At 38.0% G+C, this 19,768-nt stretch overlaps 1 protein-coding gene across 2 annotated transcripts; it reads right to left on the reverse strand.

The window, feature by feature from the left end:
* Positions 1 to 7,890: 7,890 nt before the first annotated feature.
* On the reverse strand, positions 7,891 to 18,535 carry LOC111864086 (MRG/MORF4L-binding protein). 2 transcript variants are annotated; one of them, XM_023851083.2, is made up of 4 exons: positions 18,417 to 18,535; positions 18,181 to 18,302; positions 13,528 to 14,230; positions 7,891 to 8,577 (listed from the first exon to the last, which is right to left on the reverse strand). In XM_023851083.2, exons 1-3 carry the CDS (start codon positions 18,517 to 18,519, stop codon positions 13,532 to 13,534), a joined length of 924 nt encoding a protein of 307 aa, XP_023706851.1. In that variant the 5' UTR covers positions 18,520 to 18,535; the 3' UTR covers positions 7,891 to 8,577; positions 13,528 to 13,531. The 2 variants fall into 2 exon arrangements, with proteins under 2 accessions (XP_023706851.1, XP_033607213.1); XM_033751322.1 differs by lacking the exons at positions 7,891 to 8,577; positions 18,181 to 18,302; positions 18,417 to 18,535 and adding an exon at positions 17,121 to 18,072 and having other exon boundaries at positions 13,101 to 14,230.
* Between the last annotated feature and the right edge of the window lie 1,233 nt (positions 18,536 to 19,768).

Raw genomic sequence — 19,768 nt, forward strand, 5'->3', positions numbered from 1 at the left:
AATACAAGACAGTAGATTTGTGTACATGAAATTTTAAAACCAGCAACTGTATAAATATTGTAAGATTTGAAGTTTTCACAGTGGTGACTATGAAGAAAGCCATCTTCTGAGATGTGTAGATGTGTAGAAATTGTGTTAACTGATGTTTCAGAGGACCATATTGCCTCCATCTTCAGGGTAGAAGACAGGAAGAAATCCGCGAGTGAACCAGCAGAGCAGGTGCAACAGACTGAGTCCAGTTGAGTAAACAGCTATATAAGAGAAGGAAAGAAGGAGTGTGGCTACATAGGGAAATAGTAGAGATGGTGAGGGGGAGGGGAAGGGTCTGGTGGAATAGCCAGCAGGTAGTGTGCCAGAGCTGGTATAGAGTATGTGTTAGGGGGAGAGAAGGGAAGGTTAAATGGAGGGCATTAGCCCAGTAGCTCGGGGGCTGCGATGGACCTGAGTGGCCTATAGGGTCTGCCATATTTTGGAGGTTACTTGAGGGAACAGATGAGGGGCTTCCATGGCTTGCTGAGACAACCCCCCTCACACTCTGTTCATATTGTCGGGATGGAGTTCAATCTCAATGGCCTCCCTAATGATGTGATCCATATAACGGGTCTTGGTAGCAATGCTGGAGGTATTCTGAAGCTGAATGTGATGTTCCAAATTGATGCTGTGTTCAGCCACAGCTGACTTGTCTGGATGTTCAAGACAGATGTGCTGCTGATGCTCTTTCAACCTCGTGTCCACAGAACAGCCTGTCTGCCCAATATAGACCTTTCCACTTTCGCATGGGGCACTATATACACCTGGTGTCCTTAGTCCTAGGCCATCTTTGACCGGCCGGAAGAAACATAGATAATTTCTTTGGATGCAGGCCCACTGATTTGATGTGCCAGGACAGCACTCTGTTAATATGGTTGAATATAGTCCCGACATAAGGCAGGAAGGTGAGTGAGTCTGGTTTATCTTCGGGCCGACTGATGTTTGACCAGTGGTTGAGAACTCTGTGGATCTGCTGGTTGTTGTATCCATTCTGCCTGAAACATCCCCCAGGAGTAGCAACTCCACATGTAGGTTGTCTTGATTGCATAGAGCTCTAGCCCTGTGCACCAATGCGGAAAGTACCGCTGGCTTGTTGGAAGGGTGGTGGTGGTGGGACGCAGCATTAAGGTAGAGGTTTGTATAGGTGGATTTGCAGTACACTCTGTGGCCCAGAGAACCATCTGGTCTCCTGTAAATATCTATATCCAGGAAGGGGAGATGGCCCTCAGTATCAGTCTCCATTGTGAACTGAATGCACTGGTGGATACTGTTTAGGTGGTTCAGGAAGTCCTTAAGCTTGTCGGGCCCATGTGGCCAGATGACGAAGGTGTTGTCCATGTAGCGAAACCAGCAGCGGGGCTTGTGTGGGGCCAAGTGAAGTGCCCTCTCCTCAAAGTCCTTGAAGATGGAGGCGATACATTTCTCTGAAACGTTGGTTAACAATTTCTACACAGCACCATATCCCAGAAGATGGCTTTCTTTATACAAATATTATTTACATTTTACAGACTTGGATTTCAGAATTTACAATGAAATGGAATAGAAATACATATAAATGTGGAAAAATTATCTGACTAAGAATATATCATGTTGAGTTACTAGTCTCTGAATCTTTAGGTCTTAGCTATTGCACTCAGTGTTTGAAGTTCATATTACCCGATCATAAACCCAAGAAGAGAAATTGGTCATGTTTGTATGAATATAAATATAAGAAAATGTTCATCTCATGTTATGTGAACTCAAGCACCATTTTGTGTTTTAACTCTGGAAACACTTGATTGATGAAAATTATGATTATTACATAAACATAGGTTTGTGGTGGTGGTAGTATTTGATTGTGTGTGTGTGTATCTGGGAAAGGGAAAATAATGTGTTCACAGTTATTTTTTTTAATTTTCAAAAGTAATCTGGTTCAGAAGATCAGAATAGTGGCTTTTCTTTTCTTATTTATTCAGCATGTAACTTAGATATTTGTTAGGAAAAATATAATGGAAGGAAATATGGGTACCTGATGGTGTAGCATATAGTACAATGCACATTCCTTATTAGCAGTAACTTAGTTATGAGGTTTTGGTAACAAAGTTCTACTCTGCAAATGTGAATCATCATCATCATGCATTAAATATTACTTATCCTTATACTGATGTAAGACAACTGTATAAAACATGTATGGCATTATTAAAGAATACTGGTCTTGTGTTCTTTTTCAGAAGTTTTTTTAATTCCATCAAAATGTTGATGGCAAACAACATGAAGTTCCTTTTTATCACATAATTAATGCCACTAGAGGAATCAACAAAAACTGTTCATTTAAGGTTTTGTCCTAACAGTTTGTCTCGCATAGTCCTTGTATATCAAATTACTGAATGTCACAGTCTTGTGGACAGTATTCCTGCTTCATATTTGGGACGTTTGGATTTAAATTTCAGCCAAGAGATTGGCAGTCAATACAGGTTTTCATGGTTTTCCTTACTTTTTCTAGGCAAGTAATGAAATAATACCTTAAAAAGGTCATGAGCACCTCCTTCCACATCCTTTCCAAATTTTCATCCACATTCATCCAACCTCCTCATGCTGTATAGCTATGTAATTGAAAATGATAGTTATGTGATTCAGAATTCAAGTGAAATCAAGTTATGGAACATGTTGGTTTGACAGTTCAACTCTGGAGTGATTCCCAGTTCCAGCTAGCATTCCTGACAGAGATTTAATGTTTTTCCTCAGTGTTTCCATGAGGATGCTAGGGTAATACTTTCACATATTCTCAGATTGTCTCTTTGCAAATCATATTTGTGCTTATTCATCATATTCAGTACCAAATAGCCATTGCGGTTGAAACAGGGTCTCTTGGTAGCCTAAGAATCAATTGCTGAATCATATGAAGTTCCTGAAATTACTCTGAGACCAACTGTTAATGCAGAACAATTCATAATAATAAACTAAACTATTTTGAGTGCTTGAAAACTTAATATTGTCAAGAAATTCCATTACCTGGCTACAACATATGAATGAAATTTTATTAAAATTGCACATGTTACATTGATTTTAGAAGTGACATTTTTGTTATTACTAATAAAATAGCAATGAAAATATATGTTTTAAGAGTCAAAAGTGTTTTATAATGAAATGAGTTCAGACATATAAGTGAACTTGTTTTGTAAAGCAGTTTAATAATAAAAAAGAGATAAATTAAAAAACAGATTTCATACTAGACTGAGCTATTCCTTATAAATATTTGTTATCATTCAAATACTAATGGACTGTAGAAAGAAACATACAATGTACACTTAACTGCTGCATTTTGCAGAAGAAATTCTAAATGCTTAAAATGTCTTATTATAATAATGCCTGTTTTTCTTCTAGCACACTTTTGTAGCCAAAATTTTTTCTTCTAGCACACTTTTGTAGCCAAAATTCATTACACATATCAGAAGGGATTTTGATTCGTTAACTGAATGTTCAAAGAAAGGGGAGTTTGTGCATTCAGGTTTACATAATGATAACGTTGTGGCTAGTACTCACTGTATAATAGTCTTCAAATTTCAAGCATTTGAATTTCCCAGCTATATTCACAAGTAGCTTTGACAGACTCATACTCTTGTGTCATCTCTCATTTTGAAAATTATTTCTTTCCTTCTCTATTTGTTCGGTTTGTAAATGGTTCATGACTCCCTCAGTTCTTCACAATTTTGCCTTTGTTTATCAACCAATTAAAAATATCTTGACATTACTGATGGCGTATATATATAATTCATCTGTAAATGCTCTCCATTTATCAGCCTGTCTCTGTAGTTCCTTGTGTTGCTTCTGTGTAGTCTGTTGCAGGTCCTGTTCTATAACCAAACCCTGCAGCTGGGATATGATCTGCAGTTCAAGTAGCTGATTTTGGGATGGAGGTGCAAAAACAATTACTTGTCCTGGTGTGCATTAATCATGACATGTGCTTGGTGAAGAAGCTGGGATTGTCAGTATTAGTGATGCGGGAACATCCCACATCTCGTACTATCACGCTGTTTCACCGATCAACAGACAACACTCACTCCTAAGTCAATAGCACATTGCTGCACATTGCTGTCAGCTCTCATATTTATACAGCACCTGCTGTCCAGCTCACTTTTCACCATCACGCATGCTAACCAATCACATTGCTGCCACCACTCATATTTATACAGCACTCGTAATCATTACACACGCTAGCCAATCAGCGCTCACAATAGCAACTACAAGTCTAAGCTCTGCCCACCAAGACTGGTATAAAAGACAGAGCTCCAACCCAGTAATCATCAGACCCATGTGGAGGCGGGGTCGAATACCTCCACCATGACCCTGCGAGTCGTAGGAGGCGACGAAAAGGGAACTCTCAAATCTGAGACAGTAAAATATGGTCGCGAGTCTCAAGGGACTTGGTCCCAAGAAAGACTGCGCTGGCAAGGGCCAGCAGCATATATAGAAGACAGACCCGTCCTCTCGTCAGAGAGGGCGCCCCACAAAAGCAAGACCGTAAATGTCGAACAGTAATAAATATCTATGGGGCTTGACACCAAGACTTAGTGACTGACTGACCATCAGTCGCAATGTGACTTCAACAGCAATCATCAGTGACCACATCAGGCAGTCAGCCATCACACTTAGTCCAGAGCAATTGGTCTTCGGAGTCATCGGCTCTTCACTGCGTCAGGGACGGCTGCCTCGGCTCTCTGGCAGTCATGCCCAACACACCGGGCAACTGGGGCAGCTGCCGCCACTCCAGCGACTGTGCTCCACGACCAGACGTCTTCCAGCAACCATGCTCTGCAACCAGGCAACTACTGGCAACTGCCGCACTGCGACCAGACAACTGACTCAGCTGCCGCAACATTAGTCAACACACCATAGCCAACATCTGTTTCTACCGGCGTGCACAGCCCTACATCACCGGCCAGACAGACCAGCCGAACAGCCGTAAAACTATCTACTGCAGTGGAACAAACTGCCCTTTTCAGGGCCCGCAAACTTTCCAAAGTGGTTGCCTAACGGAGTATCGACAGATCCCACAGTGGCATGCTGCTAACTTTTGATTTTATATGAAACAAGTTCTGGGAAGAATTGATCGCCTTCTTTCCTTTGATACAACACAGACTGCATAGAAAATGACTCCTCCAACAATTCTTCTTTACTGCAGGAACGTCTTTACCAAGTTGTTACCTAGCAACGATAGGGGGACAGACATACCCACAGACTCCTCTTTGATAAGACATGGACCACACAGAAAGTGACGCATCCAACAGTTCTTCCGTTGTTGCGTGTATTCATTGCTGTAGGAATGTGTTTACTGAGCTATTGCTTTGCAATGATAGGAGGGATACAGATATAGACACACAGGCTGATGGGAAGGATTTATGAAATTTATTGGCTTTGTTGCCATAATATACAGTATATAGTGGAAGTTTCATAAAGATCGGCTCAGGCATTGATAAGTTGATGGGGAATAACACAAACACACAGACCGCATTTAGGTCACATAAGTCTACCTTACGAGAGTAGACTAACAATTAGTGATGTCTGTCATAACTGACTGTTCTTCAAGGCTAAATCCCCCCCCCCAAAAAAGAGTCCTGGTATCCACTGTATAGGAGGCTGGGTGGGCCCCCGAGTTGGCCTGAATGCTATGGAGAAGAGAAAAATTTTGCACTGCTGGGAATCAAACATGGCCCTGCCAGCCCGTAGCCCATCACTATACAAAGCCCTATTTGACAGAAAGTCTCTATTAAATTTTCTTTATTTCATACCCTCTTCTCCAGTACTCCCTTCCCATCATTTGTTCCAGATGTGAAAGAAAATGTTGGGACTGTCTGACAATTAATGCCAAGTGTAAATATGTTTTCTGTCTCTCCATAGCACACATATGCACAACAGACCGAAGAGTTGTCCAGGTGCTAAGGACAACTTTAGTTGACCCCCCCCCCAAGGCAATCATTAACTGTGTACTGTGATATACTATAATAAATACTCTGCTCAAGAATGTGACTATCTCGATTTAACCAGGATAATTTTTGTACCAAATTTCAAACCTGAGTTAATTCAGGACAGTAAGCAAGACAGGTGAACATTTCTTTTTTGACAAGCAGCCTCAAGTTTCAGACTTCAAATTGTAATTCTGCCTTTTATGTTGGGATTTATATTTAAATCCTCCATTAGAGACAAGAGTTCTTTAATATTTGTACAAAACAGTTTTATGATGAAAATCTAATACGGAAGATAACGTTCAGTTGTAAGAAAGAGAAATTAATATGTTAGATTTGGGGGTTTCAGACACAATAAGCAATTGTTAAGGTTTACTGACATTTTGCAGGAATGTTGGTACTCTTATGCCAGACTACAAGGAAATACATCCCAGAAGATAACATTAGGCCAGATACATTAGCCCCTTCTTAATACTATGTAAATGATAGCAAATAAATGCATATAAGATTATGGATCATTCTAAGTAACTTAAACAGTAAAGCCTATTTGTGCAACTAAAATTTCTATGAAAAGTATTTCTGAGGGAAGCTAGGATAGTGCAGTTGGTATAGTGACTGGCTACAGGCTGGATGAATCAGAGGTTGGAGTTCGAGTCCTGGTAGGGTCAAGAATTTTCTCTTCTCCATGTCATCCAGACCAACTCTGGGGTCCACCGAACCTCCTATCCAGTGGGTACCGGGGGCTATTTCCCCGGGGCGTGAAGCTGACCATTCACTTGCAACTAGTGCTGAGATCAAGAAAATGTGGGTCTATACATCCACTCCCCCATGGTGTAGTGCTTAATTAGTTAAGCACAGGGACAAGATTGGTATTTCTAAGCATTGTGCTGGTGAAAACATGTTCCCTGAATTCATGGAGTAAATATTTTCGAGTTTGTAAGTCACAATACTACTACCAGTATGGTAAAAGTAGGATAAGACTGCAGCTAGTGCTGTTTCTTTACTTGTACACTGATTGCAGTAAATTCACATACCAAATGAAAACTAGATGGAGTTCTTGTGAGCTGAAAAACATACTCCTTTTACTATAGTCCTAGATGGTTCTAAAAGGGGAACAAAATTAGAAATTAAAATAGTCAATTGTAACCTGCCCTATCTTTACTGTCACATCTGACACCTTGCTGTAATCATTTTACAAGAAAAACACTTCTTTACCTAATGATACAACTACATCATATTTTAATTATGTTTCTCAGAAGTTTACAATGCTTCTAATCCATGCATTACTGCCATATATACATGCAACACAATCTTATGTGTTTTGATTACAATCTGCAATATACTGCATAGCTTTCTTTCAGAATTTGAATCAGATACTTAGGAGAGACTACAGGCTGGGCCATAGCTCAAGTGGTTAGTTGCTGGCTTCCCACTGTGGCAGCCTGGGTTCGATCCCGGGTCTGGTCAAGTGGGACTTGTGGTGGACAAAGTGGCGCTGGGGCAGGTTTTCTCCGAGTACTTTGATTTCCCCTGCCAATCTTCATTCCACAAATTGCACCACAATCACCCTCACCTATCATCTTGGGCTGGTACAGTAGGCCAGAAGTGGCCACAGTACAAGGGACTTAGTCCCACCCCACTAGCAATAAAAAAAATAGGAGAGACTATGCATGGTCTCAGATGGCACAGGTTCATTGTCAGTATTAGCAGTTTTGTGTCATTTTTCCATCTTCTGTTGAATGTTAATGATTTCATTGTTTTCACAGTTTTGACAGAATTATAAGAGTCAGTGGGGCTCAAGTCACGGCATTACATGCTCTTTGGAGGCTTGGCCTAGAAGCTGCATGTTTTAATGTTTTACACAGTTTATTCCATGGCTTGTGGCAAGAAAGTACTATTCTCAACACACTCCATGATGGTACAAATTAACAGACCTTCACAGTTTTATACTGAGAAGTAGCCCCCATTGAAGTGCATTACTTTCTTTATGTTCTGTGGTGTTTTTAAGATGTTTCATAGCAGTATCTTGAAAGGTAAAAATGTATTGGTGTAATGCTCTAATTCAGCACTTACAAATCACGATGACAGAGGCTCCAGTTCCCTTTTATTCCTCATATAAAAACTTGATAATGTGTCAATGAAAATCTTTGGGCTGCAGCTTGAAAAAGGCAGATGTAGCCCTCAACAAATTCTACAACTGCAACAGAAGTTAATTCTTCTAGGTTGAATTTCACACTTTTACAGAATTCACTTTGTTTCTTTGTTGCAAAATGATGTACGCTGAGATGCTGAAGCTTTCCACTCATTGGTGAACGACTTCACTGATAGGTTCTGTTAAAGTTTGCAGCTACCAATGATAGGTTGTGTCCAATGTATGAAGAACACACAATGTTCCCTTAAAGTATTAGGTCATACAAGAAATCTCAAAGAAGCTCTGCATCGGGACAAGATTTATGACTACGAAGCTTGGATTCTTCTGAGTTTGTACTATATTTAGGCTGTATATAAAGTAGACAACAAATACTGGCCAGGGAGAGATATCATATTGGCTTCCTATTGGATGAGGGCTGGGGAAGTACCTCTGATTGTGGTTCACGCCATGATCCTGCAATAGAACAATAATTGAGCTGGGTAGTACATGCACTGAAGTATGTTAGTGTGATATAATTGTTTAAATATTTCATTCTTTGTGAATGGGGATATTTTGTAATTGGTGGCAGGTTGTGTTTAGTGTAATTCATAACTTCAAATTTCTTTCTACTGTATTGATGAAAATCCTGAGACAGTGAGGTTTGGAACTTTTCAAGGGAAAGTTTGCATACTATTGGAAAATGATTATATTTAAAGGAGTAAGATTAATAGTAATACCTTGCCTGCTTATGTATGATATTCATCGTTTTCTGCCCATAATAATCTCTACAATAACTTTTATAATTGTAAATATTACTCAGAATCAGATCTGACATAATGGAATTTGTGGGGGCTATCATGTGACTGAGATCTACACGTGTCACTTACCTGTCCTTGTTCCTCATCTATGTTTACTTCTGCTCCATACACATCCTGAACAGAATACACTTCTGCCATTAAATCATGATGCAGCCAGAACCATTCATTTCACAACATAATGGTATGCGACACATTCATTTAGTTTCACGTTCACAGATCATAGTAAAACCTCCTTTAAGCTCACTGTAACAGTCTTACAGATTGTGTCCTCATGATGGTATTGTTTAATTGCTGCTTCAGTTTTAGGATATAATTTGTAACATATCCTCTTCCCTGGTGTTGCAAATATCCATGTTTTTTAAGTCCTGTGCCTTCCATTCCATGAAAACACTGTTTTATATAAGTCTGATCAGCTGTATAAGGATTGGGTGTTAAAATTCGAACTTAGTTATTAATGTTTACATTTTTAAACCAGTTATATAAATTCACCATCAGCAGGAATCAATCATTGAGCATTTATGGTTTAGGATACTTCAATGGGCCCAATTCACCTGCTCTGACACCCACAGCACTTTCAGCAGCTGTAGTTATGCGGTCAGGTAACATTAAGAGTTTAGTAATTCCTTTTTGTGGCACTGACAAGACTATAATTTGACACTTCAAAACTTCAGGTGGGGCAGAAGGCCCTGGTTGAAAGTTACAGTCCTGTTTCTCAACACTTATGGCATTATCAGTGTTGTGTTTTGCATTTAATGTATGCTTATATATTAATACATGGATCTTTCCAAGCAAAAAACACAAATTATGTGTACTGCAAAGCTTTTAAAATTGTAATGTGATTACTTTTGAATGGTATTTTGTAAGAAGATTTGGTCCTTTGTATAGATTACAGTAGGAATGTTGCCTGTCTTCTTACATATCAAATATTTCTTTTTGTGAAACACATTGTAAGTCTAGTGAATCATCAAGTGAGAAAACTGAAATACTCACATTGGACGGACTATCTTTTATAATTGTAACTGTTAGTGTGACGGACCAAAATGAAACAAATCAAATACATTGTTGTAAGTTTACCCCTCTTGGATCTGCAAGAGTTCTGTTTCTTCTTGTGCGAGATTCAGAACTAGAAACTTCCATCCTCCATCATTCATTTAATTTAATTCATTGCATAGCCTCTATAAAAAATACCTATGTAACATAACTGTATTCTTGTGACATTTTAAATTTCTGGGGAATGAAGTAAATTTGCAACAGAACTTCACTACCATACATCATACACTGGCATGCTTCATACTGACAATGCAGTGGATCTTGCACATGCAAGGTAAAACATGTTTAGCTACTTAATAAAGATGACTATATTTAAATCAAGGGGGGCACGCGGTCGCGTAGTGGTTGAGGCACTATGCTACAAGCCGGAAGGTCGTGGGTTCAAGTCCTGATGAGGTCATTGGATTTTTTCAATTGACCTAATTCTTCCAGCCGCACTATGGCCCTGGGGTCGATTCAGCCTCTAACAGAAATGAGTACCAGGAATTAATTAAATAATTTTCCTGGGGAGAAAAGCGCAGCCGGCGCGTAAGGCTGACAACCTTACCACCATCCTTGAGCCGATTGTCTAGATAATGTGGGACCCTCAATATCTCACAACCCTATGGGCCTTCACAGCCTGGTACAGGGATAGCTTTACATTTTTTTATGTTTAAATCAAAATAAAATGCTGGTGACCCAAATGAACAACAAAATTGTGCTTCTAAGTATGTAATGCACTTTAATGCATTAAGAAAAATTTAAAATTTTAATTTCTTTCATCAAATTTTAATAGATGACTCATTCAAAGCTACATTATCTTTATCACTCATCATAACAGCTCAATCATTTGTTTACCATGTGTTACATAAAGTTGCACACTTCTTATAAAAATAACAGCATGGTGTCAGATGTGACAGTAACTATATGATAAATAAACATAGACTCTATTTTTCAACAGATGTGAAATTGGTCTTCATTAGTTTTAATTTGATGTATGAATCATTGCAATTGATACACAAATACGGAAATGGCACAACTGCTTGCTCTTTCACTGTAATGATAGCAACACAAGAAACCAAAATTCAAAGGGCTACCGCTTAAGCTTTCAAACTCAAAACTCTCTTCAAAGAAGAAAAAGGAAAAGGAAGATGTTTTCATCTTCCTAAATATATATATAAAGCAAATCTATGTGGTGATGCATGGATCTTTTATGAAAAGACTTGTGGTATACTTTGATAATGGAGAGGAAGGGGTTGAGAGAGAGAGAGAAAATCTGTAGACAAACACAATTCATGGCAATGGATGTAGCACTATGAAGATCGTTACTATGATACAGTTATACAATAGAACTATAACTCAACAGTTCATTTACCATATATATATATATTCCAAATGCATTCTTTGCCATTTCTTGCAGGATAGCTATGATGTTCCTGCATGACACACATAAGTCTACTCTTGCAAAGCTTCTCATACAATTTTTAGTATGGACACCCCCCCCCCAGTACTAAATTTCACCAAAATCCATTAAGTATTTTTGGAGCTGAAACATGCAGACAAGACAATATGATCTCATAGTCTGTGTTCAGTTTAGGAATTCTGTGCAACAAACACAACATGATATGGGTATAATATGTGAATATGGATCACTTCAATATGAACAAATTCAAATAGCAATGGGATAGAAAATAACAGGAAATGTATAATTATAAACAAAATCATGTTATAAATAGAACTGAAGAAAAGTACAAGACATGAAAGTTTAAATTGTAAGAGTTCTGACATACAATTTTAATCACTTTTCTCGCCCATGATATGTATACAGTTGCCGTCTTGTAGTGCACTCAATTTCACCTGTTACTTCACGACATGTTTTGGCAACATAGTGCAATCATCAGGTACCCTAATTACGCTAATCTATTTCATTGCATGCCTTTATAAAATTATTTAAAAAGTGCATATTTGTCAACTATAATGAACATACACACACTAAAACTTGTTAAGATTATTCATCTTATGTGTCATAATTAAAACTTGTGTGTGGTTCTCCCACTATGGGGGTCGTTTTCTTATATTCTGCGTAAACCGTGTCTTGTGACCCCCATAGTGGAAGAACCACACACAAGTTTTAATTGACACATAAGATGAATAATCTTAACAAGTTTTAGTGTGTGCATATTCATTATAGTTGACAAATACGCACTTTTTAAATACGTTTTAAATAATTTTATAAGGGCAAGCAATGAAATAGATTAGCGTAATTAGGGCACCTGATGATGGCACTATGTTGCCGAAACATGTCATGAAGTAACAGGTGAAACTGAGTGCACTATAAGATGGCAACTGTATACATATCATGGATGAAAATCAGTGCAACAGGACGCTAAAATACAACACTTTTCTCATGCCATCCCTTTTCTTAGTTTTAAACTTGCAAATTAGGTATCATCTTATTTATCCTTTTCAAGCGCAACACTGAGGTGGACTTAATTCAAAATTTCATTCTTTCAAGTCCAGTATTGAGGAAGTACCTACATTCAGCCATGTTACAGATTTTATTATGTGGACTGCCACTGTTACACAAACATTCTGGAGAAAGTTGGATTTGGGGATCTCATGGTGGGACTATAAATGAGTACCATCTTCTGGAATGTGATGCTATGTACAAGCCATCATGCCCATACACACTGCTCTTTCAAAGTACTCATCTCTCCAAGCTGTGCTTGCAGCTCTTTCTAAGGAAGCTTCCTCCTTCCATCCCCCATCACACTGCCTACAGCCCCTATTGCTTCCCAAGCCTACTAACACCTCCCACTGGTCCTCATGCCACTTTTCTCCTCTCTCTCTCTCTCCCTTTTCAAGTGTGGTTCCTAAGGGCCACATTCATTTACTACTACTGTTTATCTCTGGTCTCCCATCCAGGCCTGTATATAACCATGTTTTCAATATATGCCTCGTTCAACTTGCTGCTTCCTTCTTGCTTGTTTGGCTTATTTTTTTACCCTAAAGATGGAAGCAATACATTCCTCCAAAGCATCAGCAAAATCTTATGAGAGTACACATCATCACATTCCAAAAGACTGTATTCCTTACTTTGGGGCTTGTTAAAAATAATTATCAGCTGATATCTTCATACTCTCTCAATGGTATTATTTTGAAATGGAGTTAGGAATCAGTAACTTTCTAAAATAACTACTGCAGAATTAATTTGGACTACATCATTATAACACACACACAACGTGGACTGATAAGGATTAATATACAGAACACATGCAACATCACAGGATTATTTTATTCATACCATTCAAAAAGCATATAAAAATTAAAGCAACGCAGAACAATCGATCGTTTAAAAAAACAAGACAGGTACATTTTTGCTTTTAAGAGAGTTAATGCAATAAAACTCAATATTAAACTATGAAATTATCACACTCCTTAATTTAATTGATAACAGACACAATCCCTCTCACAGGAGCAGTACAGTCAATTACAAATTTCAATTCAGCATTGTCACATTCAAAGGCACACTCATACATACATATACACACACACACAAGCATAATGAAATGGTTACCGTGTCACGTTCTTCTTCGTTTGGAAGGTGGTGGTGTTGGTGTGGTTATGGGACTTGATGATTTGTTTGAACTTGTGTCATCAGGTTTTAAGGAACCTCTTGTTGAGCGTTTGGCCACGCGTTTTGGTGAACAGTCATCACTTTTGGAGTCACTCAACTCCCTTATGCGTTCTCTCTTAACAGAATTGACATACGTGGCAAGAGATTCATCTTTCTCGTCCTCCTTCTTAACTTCCTTCTTTTCTTTGATGCTCCCTCTGGATTTAACAGGTTTTGGGTCCTTACTTTCTGTGGATTCTTTCTTAGTTTCCTTTGGCACTTCTTTGATATCCTTCTTGTTGTCCTTTTTACTTTCTTTCCCATCCTTACTTTCTCTTCTGCCATCTTTAATATCTTTTCCACTAAACTTTTTAGATTCTTTAGTTACTTCTTTATCTTTCCTATCTTTATTAACATCTTTGCTTTCCTTTGAATCTTTTTTAAGAGAGTTCTCTTTTAGATCTTTACTGCTTTCTTTCTTTGTAACTTCTTTGGCACTTTTACCGGATTCTTTCTTTTGTTCAAGTTTTGTTTCAGTGTCTGGTTCTACATCACTGTCTGTTTTTTCTTGTTGCAGCTTATCTTTCATCATATTGGCAAAATCTGCTTCAGGAAGGCAGAATTCTCGTTCATCATTGGGAAAGGGTAAGTTTTCTGTATCATCCTGAAACAATGTTTACTAATGAAATCACAATTACATGCACAACTGTCATCCTTTTGATGGTTATGGCTAATCAGATCTTAAATTTCAGATAATTTCTTGGTGTAACATGTGTCAGTCAACAATAATGATATGCCATAACAACTGTCGTCGTGGCATCTGTGCTCAAAGTAGTCCACAAAAATAAAAATTTATTGCTTTAACTTATAATAGTGATGAAATGACATTTTTTGTCCAATCCAGTGAAATTTACATTAGAAACAATGTTTTGCATAAAACTCTATTTCTTATTGAGTTCAGATAACCTGTTAGTTAAATATAAAAATTGAATTTCTCTTTATTATTAATGAAAACTGCGTACTGTTAAATAGTATGTGGCAGCTTCCAAAGTTCCTGGAGGGAAGCAAGTAGTGACAATGTGGCAGGGAAACTGGAACCTGAGTGTACTTCTGAAACACATCCCTCCTACTGCAGAAATGTTCAGTTGCTGGGGACTAGTGAGCACGACAGGCCCCAGAAGAGAGAGTGATGTGTGGAAGATTTCAAAATGGGAAAATGGATTGCCTCAAACAGTGGACATATGTAAAATTTTACCAGAAACTGAGAAGGTTGGTCACAGAAATGCTACATATGTAGACAGAACAGAACATGGTGAGCAAATGAAGTCCCAGCTCAAGGTATTTGAATCACATCACACATTCAAAGACAGTTCTGAACAGCTGGAAGATGGCTTCTAACTTTGTAGAATAAAAGCAATGTGACATGCGCAGAGGGTCTGTGCTCTAGTAACTGTTAAGCAGTATAGATAATTACAGAAAAAGTTAGAATTTCAACTGGTAGTTGTCATACAACACTCAGTAAGAATCTGAAGATGCACTACATCTGACACAGAGTACCAAGAATGCTGATGCTGGAACAATGAAACAATGCAATAGTTTAAGGAGAATCAACGGTGAGCTCATCAACACAACAGATAGGTACCTGAACTTTCCCTGAAAGATAATCACAAGTAACAAAACCTGCTACACAATTCCCAAAGTAAAAAATAACCATCTATGTATGAGTGGAAACTGCCACTGTTGTTGGAATCCGAGAAGTTTAAGCTGAATTTGCAAAAGAAAAGGTGATGTCTTTTTCAACTGGCAGGACATCGTGTACCACAAGCCTATTCATGACCTTTACTTCTGTCCATGGATGAAGGGCCATCTGAGGACATGCCCCTTGAAATATAGAGATAAGATTCAAGTGGTTTTTAATATGAGTTGCAGGTGGTCATGAGTGAAGGCTACCAGAAATATTTCATATAACTGCACAAATTCGAGCAGAAGTATGTAACTGCTGGGGGACAGAATTTTGAAGGCAGCTGTGTCTAAGACTTCCCTAGATTCAAACTACGGCTCATGTTCTGGACTTTTTGAAGCTACTGTGTATACTGCTTACACATGAAGCTAAAATGTACCAACATTGAACATCATTCTTTGGGGTCACTGATGCACATGTGAGTAATGGGAATTTTGAAGGACACTGAAAGTAAAATTAAAATATGAATTCAAAGCATTTGCCATTGGTGTGATGCATTTGAGGATTCTGGCAGATTTGATATCTTCAAGATTTTAATGTGACCGTCATACAAATTTCACTACCAAACCAAGTGTTCCACAATCACGGTGTCTTTTTTTTACTTTGCCTCTCCTGTCTTCTGGGATATAACAAGTTGTAGTCTGCTAAAAGTTGACCAATGTTTCTGAGGAATTCATCGCCTCCAACATTGAAGCTACCGTGGTGAGATTCTTAAGACAGATTGTGTTTGATTTGCTTGAGATTCCCTGCTCTCCTAATGGTCTGATTCAGCAACTACTCAGACATAATGTTAGAAGTTGCTGGATGCGCTCTCCCATGTGATTCAAAATAACGTTTATTGGATTCAGACAACAAGCGTAAAAATTCTGTGGATGATTAAACACGGATATTTCAATGAAGAGTTCTGCTAATGACGATGAGTACACAAAGAGTGGTGCTAGAGATAAAGTTTTTGAAATGGAAACATACCAAATTATATTGCAGAGAGGGAAATTTTCACTGATGGATTTGGGCCGCAGGTTTCAGCAAAGAACACAAATCACATTCTGGAAAATTGTAATTGCTTCTAACAATTAATTTCAGCAGATGCTGTAATTCAGATAAAATGTTTTGCAGAACAATTGATGATAAGGGGGACAAAGTTGCTCACGTCCATGACATTCTTTAAGTCATATGTGTCCCCTGGGTAGTGCAAAATGAGCAACAAATCTGGCAAAGCTTCCCAAAAGAAAAGTGCAAACTTCTTCAAGATGCAACAAAGCAAGAACTTGAGTGGTCTCTATTGGGAAGCAAGAAGCAAAATGTGTTAAATGATCCCAAATGCAGCCATTGGAAACCAATCAATCAACAATTGATGAGAACATAAATTTTTATGCAGAAAAATTGATACGGTCACAGGGGGTGAGTGTTCAAAGAAACAGCTTCACTGCAGCTTTGAAACCAGTGTTATGATAAAACTTCTGTTGTGTTTAGGGTATTAATGTGTGAATGAAGACCTTTACCTTTGTTCTGAGCACTTCAAGATTAGTTACTAGATAATTTAAATCACTCATCCCCACATTCTGCAGATATTCCATAACTTTCATACAAAAAGTGAATTAAGTTTTTTTTTTTACAATTATATTCAGTTATAGAGTTAATTCAGTTCCAGGATGCATGCGTGCATCCTATGGTTATTGATTTAAGTCCTCCAGTGCTGATGCATGAACAATTTAAAAAACTTTTTGAGCCATTTTTAATAAATATATTAAGGTAAACTTGAACTGTGTGTGCAATATATCCCAAAATGTTTTAGTAGCTATCACAGGCTTACGTGTTTGCCCTCACAATTCCGTCTGGATATGGTCATCAAGGTCACAAGACTCAGCCTCTTTGAATACATCTTTATGGTGAGGATTTTGACATCGGCCAGGTTACAAAAGAATCAAACATAAAACTTAAGTTATTATGGTTATAGCTGTACTGTAATTACTTAACCTCAACATTTAAAGCATGTCAGTAATACAAACATTTAGTCATCCATGAATTAACACTTTCACTCTGGAGTTTTCCTATCACTATCATATACAACTCACATTTATACAAAAGTTGATAGTTATATCTTCCATCGATAACCTTCTGAATATCAAAAAATAATTTCTCATTCCTTTACAGTATTCTGATCAGATGTGTATTTAAGTTGGCTATTTAATGTTTGGGCTCGGAACCTTAATAAAGCTCATACTGAGTAACAAGTCTTAGAGAATTGTTATGTTATAATAGTTTGCTATGCCTGGAAACTGTACATGACCTTTAAAATCAGCAACAGCTACACCTGGTCACCATATTGTAAAATTTCACAAATTCTTTGTTGATCCTTGAAGGTGAAAATCCAGAAGTTGCAAGCAGAAATGGCAGAAGAGAAGCAATTTGATTCAAATTTCAGTAAATATGAAGTATCAGCACATGCAAGGTAGAGGCTAGCAACACCTTCTAGAAATCTTAATTCATACTATCCTATGCTCTCAAAGAAACCATAACATATTAAAAGTTGTAAGATTTTGATTGAAGTAATAAAATTCCTATGAGAAAAGTTCTGTTTTCAGTATCAAATTTCAACACCCTCGTTACATCTCACACACCACACAAATAACCATACTTCAAAAAGCCTTTGGAGATAAAATGTAATATCAAATGAAAAGCTAACCTAACAAAACCAAGTATGAACATAGTCAGTGCACCCAGATGATATAGAAATTTCATGGTAACTAAAGTAGGGGTTCGAAGGAAAGCATCTGGCCTCTGCGGTATACTGGCCTCTTTCAGGAAAACGTAGAACAGTCATACAGAAACTATAAATATTAATTTCGTTAGTAACTGTCAGAAAGACATACCAAAGCTTGCATATCATACATGGTATCTAAATGGTCCCAGATCACTTTAGACGTTATATCTCTATTAATAGAGTTTCGGAATTTCTCCAAAATACAGGCCATCTGGAAGTATTTGTTCACTCCTAAAAAGAGAGAAAAATCATACATGAAGTCGGCTTCCATACCACACCAAATACTCTGAAGGTAAGAAAACAGGTATATACTTTGCTACATAAAGGACTAGATTTATATCTTACCGACTGGTTTATGGCCATGCATTGCATAGAATAGCTGAACTTCAGTATCAACATTCCATTCTATACCATCAACAACACTTTCTGTTTTCTCTTTAACCGCCATGTTGTGGCTATCGCTGGTTTTGCGGGATGTCATGAATCGGTAACACTCGTACGTATCGATTACTGACTCTTAGTTGACTCGGAACACGATAGTAAGTACGGTAGGTACCGTGGTGAGCATAGACTATAGAAGAGCTTTAACAGCACAGAATCATCATTGGTCACGTCATGACATACAATTTTTATTAAGCAGCAGAGTGTAGTGCACACTTCTGCTCAGTAACAAAGATTTGAAAATCCATGGTAGTTTTAGTTTGTCTTTATACTTAAATTTCAATAGTTTATAAAGAAAACTGGCCTACGTGTGTCTTGTTCCGTAATCATTTTCGAAATAAATTGATAGATTTCTTTGAAACGTGATTTGGGTTGCATACCACTGCAGGTCATGCGATTCTACCATTTGTTAATTTCATACATATGAACGCACAGGCCGTGTTAAGTTATGACGTGGGAGTGACATTTTTCTTTTCGTAGGTTTCAGTATCGCGACTGGGCGTGACACTATCCCTACTTAACATAGGGTCCTAGGAACTTCATATGGAAAGATAGCCTTACGTGTGTCTATCTTCCTAACAACATTCGAAATAATTGACGAATTCCCATGAAACGTGATTCGCACACCATCCCAGTATAAGTCATGCGACACTTGTACCTTATAATTTCCTGCCTACGAACATAGCGACCATGTCACCATCTGTGTTTGGAGTGACACTAGCACTGCTTAATGTAGGGTCCTGAAAGTATGTGTGGTAATAGTTGTTCAAGAGTATGCAACTTATATTAAGGTGATCTTTTCCTATAATCTGAAACAATAATGTGATTAACGAATGTTCTTCCTGTAACTTGGAGTCTAAAACCGAGATAATTGAAGTCATTCTGTGTTTACAGTAGTGGATATCTAAATGTGAAAATATCAAGCCTGGATACATTTCACCCTTTTATAAATTTTATAATTTTTGTCTTGTTTTTGTTTATGATAAGCTCATTTTCTGATGACCATAGCTGAATCTTATTCAAGACTGCCTGTAGTACCTCTCCATTCTCAGAAGGTCCTAACGTGCTCTTATGAGACTTATGCAACTATATGCCGTGGGTGAATTCATTGGTGATGAGGGCCTCCTTGGAGAACTCCATTGTCTGACATATTCCTTTTGATATGGTTAGGCTGCAGTTTATTGCTATTTCGTTGTATGGGAGACCGGGGTTAGATGTCACACTTTATATAATTTATTTTGCTGTGTAAGTGTTGA

Source organism: Cryptotermes secundus, unplaced genomic scaffold, assembly GCF_002891405.2.
Source record: "Cryptotermes secundus unplaced genomic scaffold, Csec_1.0 scaffold705, whole genome shotgun sequence".
Lineage (NCBI taxonomy): Eukaryota > Metazoa > Arthropoda > Insecta > Blattodea > Kalotermitidae > Cryptotermes > Cryptotermes secundus.